This window comes from Parasteatoda tepidariorum, chromosome 4, assembly GCF_043381705.1.
Source record: "Parasteatoda tepidariorum isolate YZ-2023 chromosome 4, CAS_Ptep_4.0, whole genome shotgun sequence".
In the NCBI taxonomy this organism is placed as follows: Eukaryota; Metazoa; Arthropoda; class Arachnida; order Araneae; family Theridiidae; genus Parasteatoda; species Parasteatoda tepidariorum.
In genome coordinates this window covers 76,930,587-76,944,268 of record NC_092207.1, presented here as the reverse complement: position 1 = coordinate 76,944,268, position 13,682 = coordinate 76,930,587, and the positions used below count along the sequence as shown (strand labels likewise).

The following is a 13,682-nucleotide window of genomic DNA, read 5'->3' as shown; positions in this document are numbered from 1 at the left end:
TTTTTTTTTTTTTTTTTTTTTACAACAAGCATTTTTTAAATTTTGTCATCGGTTTGAAAACTTTAAACACAAGAAATTTAAGTTCCAAATTAATGTTATAAATAAATTTTAAGGTAGCAGTTTAAACATATATTTTGCCTTGTATTCAAATCATGTAAAATTACTTTTAATACTTATAAAACGAAGTTACATATGAACTAAATTAATGTGCAAAAATATTGTACACATTTAGAAAATTCTTGTGCTGCGATTGTGTAAATCAACACATCTTGGTTTCGAAACGTAAAATATTAAAACTATTCAATTTTTAAAGTTATTTGTAATTGCTGTTCAAAGTAATTTGAATTATTTTTCAAAATATATGTAGTTAGCACATATCATTCAATAATAATTTTAGTCAAAAATCAATTAAAAGCAAGAATATTGCACACATGAATATTAGTTGTGAAGCTGTTAGGTAATTAGCAAACAAATTATTTAAAGAAAAATTAAAAAATTTAAAGAAAAGTAATTTGAATTATTTTTCAAAATATATGTAGTTAGCACATATCATTCAATAATAATTTTAGTCAAAAATCAATTAAAAGCAAGAATATTGCACACATGAATATTAGTTGTGAAGCTGTGAGGTAATTAGCAAAAAATTATTTAAAGAAAAATTTACCTTTTTAATACTTGCTTCTTTCATCTTTTCCAAAGCTATTTTAATTTTTTCAGCTTTTAAGCGAGCAGCTTGTTCAACCTGTAAAAGTAAAATACTCATCATAAATTAATTGGTCATTGTTTACATAAATATGTTTTTTTAAATATAATTTTAACATTTTGATTAGGATCTATTCGATGTTAACTGGTCACGATTATTCCGATTTCATACGCACCATTCTCTTGTTTTCTTTTAGTACTGGATATACTGAATCATGCTTTATAATGTTCATATCGAATCATGTTTTATAATGAGCTTTCAAAAATTTTCCATTCGCTTTTATTTTAAATAAATAATTCATATCTTCACATTTAACTCAAATCTAGAAAACATGTTTGAATTTTTGAAGAAAAAAAAAAAGAAAAGTTTTATGATAGGATTTCTGAAATTATTTTTTCTGGCACATGAAAATAATGATATAATTAATGATGTGAACTTCATTTATTGTGTAAAAAAATTGCCGTAGTTGCATAATCATTACCGCTTTCATAGCGCTGTTTTTTTATTGTACCATTGAATTTTGAACTTTGCAACATTTATCTTTGCAGAAAGGTTGCATTCGCAGTGTTTTAATTTTTTCGAAAATAGTGACTGAATAATAAGAGTATTTAACATGTAAAGGCTGATTTACAAATTAGTAAAATATTTTTTTAAATAATAATATAATTATTTATGTAAATTATAATTTAAACGGTAAAATATTTTTATTAGTAAAATATTTAAAAATGGGACACAATTCAAATATAAATTCGTGTCTCACGAACATAATAAACGTAATTAACATTAAAACCCTGTATTTTAAATCACATTTTTATTTTCTTTACCAACTTCGAAATAATAAAAATAAAATACAGCTTTATCCCCTCTCCCATCAATAAGAAATTATTTTTTTATTTTCAAAAATGTACTGAAGGTGCTTTAGCAGAAGATCCTATAATTAGACAAAAGGGGATTACCTGAGTGGGGGAGGAGGCGAGAGACATACAGCTGCTTTGCGAGGACATGCTTCTACTGGAGTGTCCTCCTTCACCCCTTACCCCTCCTGAGGATGCTGAAGATTCGGAGGATAACATGGAGACGTTGTCGGAGAAGGCAGAATCATTGTCAGGGCTTTCTGTTCTAAGACTCAAGTCACTTTTTTGAGCTCGAAGGAACTCTTCCGAATACATATCCACCTGAACCATTAAAAAAAATAAATGTATTTTAAACATTACTCAAACATAAAGGTTTGCTTACGTAAAACAATCCTTTTATCGAAATCAACATTTATGTTCTGAGCTTAGAATTGCGCGAGTTCTTAATATTTTATTTCGCGAACTTTAAACATAAGCAAGTTAATTTTTGTAATCAAATCTTAAAAGAAATAGGCAGTCAAAAAGTTATTTAATTTATGATTTATTCTGTAAATAACAGTGGGGAAGCAATATTTTGTTGCAAATAATTGATATCGCCTAATTCGGGTATGGGGATTTCAAATCTGAAATTAGCTTTGCTTTTAAAGCTACAGATTTTTTTTAAATGGAATTTTTAGACTAATTTTGTCGAATGTTAAAGTTTAAAAACGTTATACATAAAAGAGGGCGCATAAATGTTGCGACACACTTTTAGAGGAATTAGGGCACATCATCACAATTAAAACTGCATAGATACCCATGCGCGGAAAAGGTTCTGGGAGGCGGTTCGGGGTACCTTCCTATTCTGATCTGTTCAGAAGCATACAAAAAGAAAGTTCATAATAGGGAAGCGCTCTTAGTGGCGTATGATGACAGTTCCGGGCATGCGTTCGTAAACAATTTTAATCCTGATGGTGTGCCCCTAACTTCTCTTGAAGGCGATCGCAACATTCATGCAATCCCCTGTCATATATAAAGTTTTTAAACTTGTACATTTTAACAAAAATTAGACTAAAAATATCTTTACAAAAATGAGTTTGGAAAGAGAAACCGATTGCAGATTTGAAATCAGCGATACAAAAAATATCTAAGATCTGATAAGAAAAGAAATTTTTCTTACGGATCAGAAAAATGTTTTTGAAAAAAGTTTCCCAATATAATGATTATGATAGGGTTAAATTTTTTATTAATCAAAAGATGATTAAATTGGTAAAAGCATGCTTGAAATAAGAATCCACTGGTTTATAATATAATAATACTAGGCTGAGAGATCAGCATATTAATTTAACCTCATTCCTAATACAAGCGAATGTAGCCATGCAACATGAAGTGAGGCACAAGTGATATGTCTCATAAACTGACGTACTATGGTTTCGGTTTGATAATGAAGAACATTCTTCGTTGTCAAAATTACTTCTTTGTGCTTTCTTTCGAAAACTAAACATTGCTTTCTATCGATATTATCAAGCAATTAGATTGACAAAATGTTTATTTATAGGGTAAAAACTCTGCTAACTGCTCCTAGTTTAAAATATAAGTAACTAAAAGAAGAAAAAAAAAAGGGGGGGTCTCAAATTGAATCTGATCAAATATTTGATACAATGATGAATAATTTAAGTCAATTTTTCAAAATATAATATGTAGTTAGTAGGCGTTTTTCAATAAGTGCAAAGTAAGACAAATTACCTGTAGACCTCCAATTTCAAATTTAGGTCTTGTTCCACCCCCTGAATTGGACCTGCTGTGACCAGAGCTAATTTTGGACTCTATCTGATTCCTAGTGTTGCTCTGACTGGGAACATTACCGCTCGGCTGTCTGGAATTGGCCCACGCGTTGCTTAAGGCTTGATTGGCAGACTGGCTCTTAGGCATCATTTCTCGATCCAGCTTGTCTTCCAAAGCACATAATTCGCCTAAAATGGCGTCTAGCTCCACGTCTTGGCTATCTGTTTAGGAAGAAGGTTAGAATAAATTAGCTAAGGAGAAGCGATACCCGAGTGAAAAAGTATCATTTTTTGGTAATAGGGAAAAAAATTTACCTTCCATATTGGCCATTGAAAATCGGTATGTGTCCATTCTTGGGGTTGGAATAGTTAACTTTTGAGAACATAATTTGCTGCCGCTGGGAACATTTTCAAGACCCTGGAATAAAAAGTACAATTTAGTTATCTTTGCAATTATGGAAAACTAGATAAGGGGGAAAAAGATTAGTAAAATGTAAATATAGATAAAAACAAATCCACTATCGATCATAGTTTAAATATCAACCAAATATTTTTAAAGCATAATAATCGTGAGAAGTAATTCTAGATTGGAAACTGTATTAATATTATTTTTAATATTTAAGGTTGCATTGCCTGTCTTTTAACATAAACCTAAACTTCTTTTGAAATGAATCGTTTTTAAATTATAGAAGTAACTAGTTATTGTATTATTTTGCATAAAATTTGACGTGATAAGCAATGTTGATAAGATCTGAAATTTACTTGGAGTCACCAGGAATGAATAGTGCAGGTACGATATCCGGGTTTCGGAAAGACCCAAAACTGAAGCACCAATTGATTGCAGTATACAAGAACAATTGATAAATTCTCCACAATATTAACCTGATTTGATTCACAACCTTATAATTAATGATTTTCATAAGTTTCTTGGTCTCTTCGTGACTTGGAGCAACGGCAAATGATTTCAAAAGGCTTAAATTCTCTTACAATTCCCACGTTTAATACAAGGTGGTTCAAAATTATTGCGCACATTTCATGTTTAAAATTAAATTAAACAAATTGAAATGCGTGTATGTTCATTGTTTTATTGGTAAAACAACAAAAGCCATTAGCCACATTTAAACATGAAATGCTGACAATAATTTAGGATTATCATGTATTATAACACCACATTAAACTGACCAAAAACACTAAAATTAACGGTATTCTGTTACATATTCTAGTATTAATCATTACGAAGATTTGTTTGCATTTACGCTATTTGATGGAAAAGAATAAATTTTGTATTGATTCATCTGTTTAATGACCTTCAAAAGCATTAAACTTAAGGAGATGTGATTTTTTTTATAAGAATTATCAACTTTTCAAGTAAATTTATTGATGGTATATTAAGTATAAACAAAGGCATTTATTTTTATACTATTCTATACATTATGAACTAATAAAATAATTATAATAAAACAATTCTATGAAACTGAATTTGGCAGTTTCAAAGGTTCAAAACATTGCTCAAAATAATTTTTCTCTACAGAAAAAAAACTAAACTTAACCAAAAAATAACAGATATTAATCAATTCACCCCTATAATTTAAAAGAAATTCAAAACGGTGTTTAATTAAAAAAAATGCTAGTAATACTAAATCTATTGCAGTTAAATTTTATACAAACGTAAATAAATACCATAACTAATTTCCCGTTTAAATACTTCCTTTTTTGAAAAAATAACCACTTAAAATTGTTTTGTAAATGACAGAATGCATTATCGAATTTCAAGAACATTTAATTAACTAACGAACTTTCCGAAAAAAAGGGATAATTAACCTTTTTTTTTTAAAATACCTACATTTTTCAAAAAATATCACTTACTTTTTGAAATGACAAAATGAATTATCGAATTTCTTAAAAAAGACTCACCTCCTCGGTTCAAAAAAAGCTATAATTAATTTCTATTTAAATATTCACTTATTAATTTTCTTTAAAAAAAAATTATTATTCATGAGATACTTTGCATGCATAGCTTGAAACTCCAAATGCTAAATAAAAAAGTTCTTTTCAAACAAAATAAGTAAATAAAATATTTAAGAAACAAAAGAGGACGATAAAAAGATTCTTGGATTGGAGGGAAACATTTTTCTGGATGCTTTTAAAAGCCCGAAGATAAGGCAAGAAAAAGCTTTATCGCGTTCAATAACAATGACAGGGAACCCGTAAATGGATTTTCGAATCTTCTGCATTTCCCCCCACACATTCTGTTTCGACAATTTCTATCTAAAATCCATCTACCAGAGAAGAGCATTATTTGAGATTTTCTGATGCTACTAGGCTCTACAATCATTTATGATATTTCACTTTTTTTTTCGTTTTTATTATTCGTTTTACGGATGTAGTATTGATCGAGGAATGACGTGAGCAAGAAGTTTTAAGTTTGTTTGTGTGTGGAAATATTCAAAATAGAAAGAAAAAAAAAGAAACCAAAATAAATAGAAGACGAAAACCGGAAGTAAATGTTGACTTTTTTCATTCATGTTTCTCGTTTAGAATTCTGAAAATAACTTTTGAGGTAAAGAGTGGATTTATCTTGCTTTGCCACCCTTCCTTTTACATTATATATATATATATATATGTATATATGCATTATATNCTCTTCATAATATTGTCTAGTTTTTTCAGTCATCTAGTAAAAATTACGGTCGTCATCCAAGAATTCTTGTTGTCACCCTTTTCTGTATCATTCATGTTGGCAAATTCCACCCTTTTTTAAAATACACAAGAAAAAATAAAAAATTAAATAAACGTGAATAAAATCTAAAAACCGACGTATAACCGATTCTGTGCGTCGTATAAACGATATATTTTTACATTAAAATGAATAGGAATGATTTGGGAACACACTAAAACGTCGTATAAATGTAAACGTCGTATAAGTGATCGTCGTATAAACGATGCTCCACTGTATATATATATATATGTTCAAAATGAAAATTACAGAACAATGAAAAAAGGGGGAGAGAGAAAAATAATAAAAAAATAAAAACAACAAGAAACGGGAAGAAAAAAAGGGAGAAAAAAATTTATAAAAATCTGGAAAATAAAAAATATAATCTTTTCATCAGCTCACACGATTATATCCACAAAAAGGAGTGCTTTCTAACATTGTATCAATATAGCCAAAGCAAAATATATCAATACAATAGAGTGAGGACCCCCTTTTTTCATTGTTCTATATTTTTTCCATGTTTTCTCTACATTTTGAACTTATTTAATGAGTTCTATTTACTTGCAGATTATGAGCAGTAAATAAAACTTATTGCTTTTCCTGATTTTCTTCATGTTTTTTTAATTTTTTTTCCTTTTGTATTTATTGAAAGAGGAATTTTAAAACCTCTTTGGCAGCTGGTAGATGAAACTTGAACCTACTTTTAAAAATCGCCTTTCAACTACTTCATTTTCACAGACAATCAAATAGATTTTGAAATGTGTCATTATTCTATTCATAACATTTCTAATGCAATTGAATGAGAAATCATTTTAGATTAATAAAATAGTTAAATAAATAAAAATCAATAGCGGTTTTCGCAGAAATAATTGTTTCAACACTTTTCATTCTATTCTCGACTAACAAGGATATTTTATCAAAGATAAGTTCATGACCTTCGTTTTGACGCATTTTTTTTTTCAATGGAGGAAAAAACGTATTTTGTTTGGATTCGATTGAGAATCCGATTGTTATAGTTTACTTCTCCTTCTAGTAAGTGCGCATGCAGGGAAAATACATTTACAGAGAAAAATTCCAATGGGTGTTGAAAGGAAAAAATCATTTTGTAGAAAAATATCGTTTAAAATTATTTATTTAAAAGCTCTAAAAATTTATATAAACATTTAATTAATTTTTGTAAAATTATAATTTTGAAGTAATTTAATGTAAACATTTCAATTTAATTAAAACAGTTAATAAACTAGTAAACAGCTAGTAAAAAAATTTTTTTTTTAATATTTGCTGATCTATCACATGGTAATGAATAATAAATAAAGAGAATTTAATTATTTACATTTTAATAATTATTATTAGAGAAAGATTTTTGTAACTAAATATATGATTCAGAGAAAAATAATGAATATTTTTTAAAAAAAGAAGTATAAACTTTTAAATTTTCGTGACGATTAATTAAGGTTTTCAAAGAAGAAAAATATATAGATGTATATAAGCCTAAACGTATTAGCTTGTTTCAAATTAATTTATACATTATTTCTATTTACATAATTCATTCGTAATTATTTATATGGAAGTTAATAAATTTGTAATCATTTCATGAAACTAAACAAATCTGAATCATTCGAAAACAATTATAATTGTGATAATTTGGGCATATTAATAGCAATTGAACTCTGTGCGTATTTGAAGATTAAAAAAAAAAAGAATTTTTTTTACAAGTTTTCTTTTATATTTATTTGTTCTAGAAACTTTCAAAATTTGAATGGCTATAAAGTATTTTTTTTTTATATATATTATCACTTAAATTGGATGGTTCTCTTAGTTCTAATAATTACAAACAGATAGTAGATAATTCTAATAGTCCTTATAAACTACAAATAGAATTCAGTACAAAAATCTTTTTAAATTATTATCCCACACAGTTTCACATAACTAATGTTTTGATTCATTAATTTTTTTTAAAAAAACAACACATATACACAAAATTATTTTTCAAAAATAAAAGCTTCCAATTTTCTGGAAATACAGAGCAAAAACTAGCAAGAAAGCTTTCCTTCTTTTCTCCCCTTCTTTTATAGTTTGCTTGATTAGGCTGCATAGTTTTACATTTCAGACAAAAGTTTCTTTATATTGATTGGCAACGCAAACATCTGAAGTAAAACGATTCTTTGTTGTTTCGTAGTTCATTATTCTCTGCTGAATTCACACGCATCTTACATTTTTGTTCGCTTTTTTCTTTTAAAGGGGGAAAAAAACTTTCTTTGTGAAACGGAATAATAACACAAAGTTACTGATTCAGAATTTCTAACACAAATTCTTCTGTTTACAAAGAAACCTAATTATGTAAATCACGAAGGCAGTGAAATCTACATTTGATACGAATTAGTTTGAAGTTACAAAACTAGCACCTCACGAATTACTAAGAAAGGCTTATTTCCTTTTTTTTTTCTTTTTCAGAATCATTTCTTCAGATTTTTTTTCAAACTTATATATTTATCGCAACTTGTAAAAAAACTATTCATAAATTGCAATCCATATTAGTAGATATTTTCCCGACTCATTATTATTCTACTATTAATCTATTTTCAGACTTAATAGGAAAGCGATTTTTTGATGAATTATTTTTAATCTAATAATTATATGTTTACTATAAAAGATTACCAAGATCTGCGAATAAATTTCATGAGAAATTAAACAGGCTTTGTTTTAAAGATAAACATTCCAAAAAAAATTTTTTTCCCCTACTTAATAAACTTTTGATGATACTCGGCAGCCCACTGTCTTTCAAAAAAGATGGAATATCAATGGGTTGCTTTATTAAATTAGGAGAAATAGAGCTTGATAATTTTTAGAACTTCCTTGAAATGTTCTTCAAAAGTTTAAGGCAATAAAAATATGAAACTTGTGGTTTTGAATCAGTAGTTTAAAACTACACATTTGGCAGTTTTTAAATTTCAATTTTATAACAGTTTAGGCTGATGAAAACCGACTTGGTTGATTTTTGTAACATAAACTTCACAAAAATATATTTATCAAAAATTTAAAAAAGAAAAATGAATAATATTTAACTACCTACAAGAGAAAACTGATTGCAAAACTGTACTGATATAATTTTGTCAGAAAAAATTAAAAGAGAATTTAAATTACCGCACGCTTTATATCTCAAATTGTGATTCGATGAAGGCCTTGTATTTTGCATACATCGAAAAATATTGCCGAATATTATAAATATCTAATATCTGTTTATGTGTGAAAATTAAAGGAGGATTAAAAGCATATTTAGAATTTTCCCTCTCCATCTCTTCGACAGCTGAGTTCGGTTGAGAAAAGAAAGCTTCTTTAATGAAAATACTGCAATTTCTTGTTTTTATAAAAAAAAAGTTATAAAATTTAATATTTGCAATTCTAGCGTATGTTAAAACATTACGGTAACATCCCAACACGTTCCTAAAATGGTACAATAGTTTAATAGCATTTAAAGTTTCAGTCTATAGTCTAAAGAAAGTAAACGACAAATAAAACTGAAAGTAGCACACGCCCATCTACCTTCCCACTTCCCCACTTGATCCAGTATTAAAGAAGATGAGGTTAAAGCGTGGAAAAAAAACTGCCAAATTCCTAAAGCAATTCCAATGACAGGACTCTTTGTCTTTTTAGCCACTCAAGACAGAATCAGGAAGCCAAGTTTCTTGTCTCTCACGGGGGTTATCGTGCTCTTAAAAATAAGAAGAAATCCGCCCACGATGACAATGCGTAGTGTTGACAGTGACACTCGCCCTAAATCAATGGATACAAACTACGCCATGGCGACTCGTAAATATGTCACCTTTTCAACACAAAAAACATAAATATGTCAAGCTGTAGTGAGGATACAAAATTTACTTATGCAAAAGTGCCGATATTGTTAAAGATAGCCTATTCTTATAGCGATGTATTGGAATTTTAAAAAAAGGGGTATATTTTAAGGAAGAAAAAAAAATCTAAATTGATTTCAAAAATACAAAAGTGTAAAGTGATGATAATTAATTATTTGCTATTACATTTTTAGAGATATCTCCTTCATCTAGTTGGTTTCGAATTTCATATCATGTTTCACATCTCTAGGCGTTCTGAATTTGGCGCGTCATGATAATGAGGAAAATAAATAGGTTGCATAGTGGCGCCTGTTATCGTTTCATACTAAATAAATAAATAAATATCGAGGGAAAAAAGTGGATTTCGTGACACCAAAGTAATTTTCCACAATTTCTAAACAAAGTTAATAAACGCAATTAGATAATTATGAAATTATACATATGCTTATTTCACCTTGATCAAAATGGAAAATATCACACCACCTATTTGTTCTCTTTTACTTTTAAAAGTAAATTTTTTAAAAATTAAAATGGCAAGTTGCCATGACTAAAATAAATTATAACTATCATCAAATAATAAAGTATAAATAATATAGTATGTATATTATAAATGTCTGTCATTCCGAGTTGGAATGAAAACGAAGCATTAATTTATCTTCAAAATGCGTGTGAGAGAAGAATATTTTTCCGTAGTCGGAGAGCTCGTTTTATTTGTAGCGCATAATTTTGAAAATTACTTTTCGTTACACTAAAATTAAACATTTAACCGATATTCTAGAAGATAGTTTTTTCAAACATTAAAGTAGACTCAAAGTATTCAATTGTATAAAGTATATTACGGCAAGTGTGCAAAAGTATCTTAAAAATTGTTTAGGGTAAAAGTATCGTAAATATTTCTGAAGAAATAAAAAAAAAATCGTCCATTTGGAAAAAGAGATTGTCTCTTAACTTAAAGAGGATAACAATCAGAAACCGTTCGCAATTGAAATAAAAAACATGAAAAAAAATTGAGACGTAAAAAAAAATCGTGACACAGAAATCTTTAAATTTATAAAAACTTTTCATAATTTTGTATAAAGTACCTAAGCCTGTAAGTAAAATTCGTTGTAGTTGACTAAAGTAGCAATCTTAGCTGACCGTTTTTGGTTGCTGTGTTTGAGAAACTAAAGCACTTCTTAAATTCACCCTTTCCCCGTAAAAAAAAAAATATAGGGAAGATAAAATCTAGGCCTATAAGACGTCTAAAATTGGTGAAAAATGTAAAATAAAAGAGATATTGTCAGCTTAAAGATTAAAACACATTTATTTTGAAAAATTTATTTTTCGAATTGAACTTAAAATTATTACCACTGAAAAAAAGTATAACAATCACTAAAATAATAAAATCGCTAATAATTGCTTAGTTAAAATTGCAGAATTAAAAAAGAAATTATTTTATTACATTATCTTAAAAATATAAATACCATCCATAACAGAATTAAAAACACATTTAAAACATCAAATGGCTTCAGGTTCTAAAGATAAGGGGGGATAAAAACTGAAAGTATAATTACAGAAGTTTGTAAAAGCATATACAAAAAATCCCGAAGCAAATGATTAAATTTAACCATTTCCCCCCAAAACGCAGTTTTGCTCGTAAGATGAACAAATTAAATTTCCTGCAAGAACAAAGAAAAAAATAGGAAGTACATATTTACGACAAGAAAATGTTTGAAATCAATTTGCGCTAGCGTTTGGATAAAAATTTACTTAAAGGAAGGGCTAAAAAAAACGGAGGGATGTTTCAAGATTTGATATTTAAACACACTTCATTTACACTTAAAACATATAGAAACAGAACACAAATGGAACAAACCCTTAAACAAAATAACAGAAAAAAGAAGAAAAGAAAGAAAGAAAAAAGAAAAGAAAAGTGGTTCTTCGATTATTTGGCAGAACAGCAAGATTTTTATAAATGAAGTGTGAAATTTTATGGCATTTTTCACTACATTAACTTAAAAATAACATTTTAGACTTGAAACAACTAAACCAGAAAGTAAAAACAAAATTCTAAATCTAATACAATTTATTTAATAAACGATAAAAGCATTTAAATCGTGGTGGCAAAAAAAAAAGATTTAATTAAAGAAAGATTGCTGTTTTGCTTAAGGGACCAGAGATGAAAAAAAGTTAGGCAAGCATTTTATTTTGTTTAAAATTTTTATAAGAAAGCTAATTTCGGATTTTTTAAAATTATTTTGAAATTTAAAAGCCAGTTTTAGTTTTTCTCTAGTTTGTATTTAGTTGAAATTTATTTAATAGTTTTTATGTTCGATCATTTCGATTACATTAAATTGATAATTCATCCACAACTCAAATGAAATTTGGCTTTCCAAATTTTTTTATCCCGATTTACGAACTTGAAATATGAATTTTCATAAATTAAAGAAAAGAAGATAACAAATTTTATGCTATTAAATAGAGCTAAAAGAATCATTATTATTATTATGTAAATTTAAAAAAATTCTTTAAACCTTATTTTTACTATTTATATCAGAAACATAGCTGAAAAGAAGTAACAGTACAGCATAGTAATCTCTAAAATGAATGATTTTATTATTGTTTGGTGAGAGATACACGAAAACCGATATTTTATAATTTATTACGTGAGAATATATCAGTCCCTCAGTACTAACTTTCAAAATAGTACTGCAAAAATTGAGTTTAAACTAGACATAAGCGAAGTTCCACCTAGCGACAAAGTGTTAAGTACTCTTCCGTTAGTAAGTGATAAAAAAGTTACGGTTGCGAGAAAAAAAGGTAAAGAAGGGAAAAATGCGTAGGGAGAATGTAAAGTGGGTAAAAAGAGAAAGAAACTTTAATGTGCTATTTCGGAACAAAGCACTGTTTCGGATGGGATTTTTAACACTAAATCGAATGAGATCAAAGGCGGGACAATAGGACTAATAGAAAAGTCAGTAGGATTTTATGTTCAAAAAAGAATATTTGTACTAGAGATCAATTATTCTCTCTAGCAATACTATCTAAACGATCCTACAGATGGCTGATAGAGACGAATTCTGCATCCGGCTTGCACCGACCACAGAGCTGACGTTCAATATCCTCAGTTGTAAACGATCATGGGTTTGAGTCCCCTTGCCGTCAAGCTAACCGTGGGAGATTCTCGTGGTCTTCCTCTCCGTGTAAAGTAAAATGTCCTCCACGAAGGCAAATTTTCTCCCATTACTTGATCCTTGAGTTCCTTTGTCTTCTGGATTTGGGTTCAAAATTACGAGGCTACGGAGTTGGACATTAGTAGTCGCAAACCCAAATTTGGGTCAGCTGTTCGACGACGGTTATAAAATAAAATAATAATGCTATCTAAACTAGTAAGGTATTGTTTTCTTATGTATTTTTCAGAATGAATCAATTCGTACCTAACATTGTTAGGACGATTAAAAAAAAATCATTATTTTACAATATCCTTGCATGGTATAGCTCCGATGAAAATAGTTATCAGCATAATACAGGCATTATATAGAGGCAAAAATAAAAAATGTGCCAAGTTCTTTAAAACGGGCTCTACATTTTTGTTGTTGTAAGAAATAACAAGCACAAGAAAAAAATAACGCGCGAACTCAAACACATTGCATTGAATACGAGAAATAAATTGTTATTTGAAATCGTAAAGTATATCCATACACCAGAAGCAGAACAATATCGATTCATTTTCAAATAAGAAGTACTCTGAAATAAAGACGACAAGGACGTGACACCCCCATTTGTTTCCACAGAGATCAAAACTATGTATCAAAA

The 13,682-nt window shown here is 28.4% G+C and overlaps 1 protein-coding gene across 3 annotated transcripts in view; it reads right to left on the bottom strand.

Moving 5' to 3' along the window:
• The window catches only part of LOC107436524 (amyloid beta A4 precursor protein-binding family B member 1-interacting protein), a 145,459-nt gene that overhangs the window by 14,015 nt on the left and 117,762 nt on the right, over positions 1 to 13,682 (bottom strand). For all 3 annotated transcript variants that reach the window (XM_043041600.2, XM_043041602.2, XM_043041601.2), the window contains 4 exons: positions 3,636 to 3,738; positions 3,283 to 3,542; positions 1,660 to 1,878; positions 665 to 742 (listed from right to left, as the gene is read on the bottom strand). In XM_043041600.2, coding sequence (XP_042897534.1) covers positions 665 to 742; positions 1,660 to 1,878; positions 3,283 to 3,542; positions 3,636 to 3,738 — 660 coding nt within the window. The remainder of the gene's footprint in view (positions 1 to 664; positions 743 to 1,659; positions 1,879 to 3,282; positions 3,543 to 3,635; positions 3,739 to 13,682) is intronic.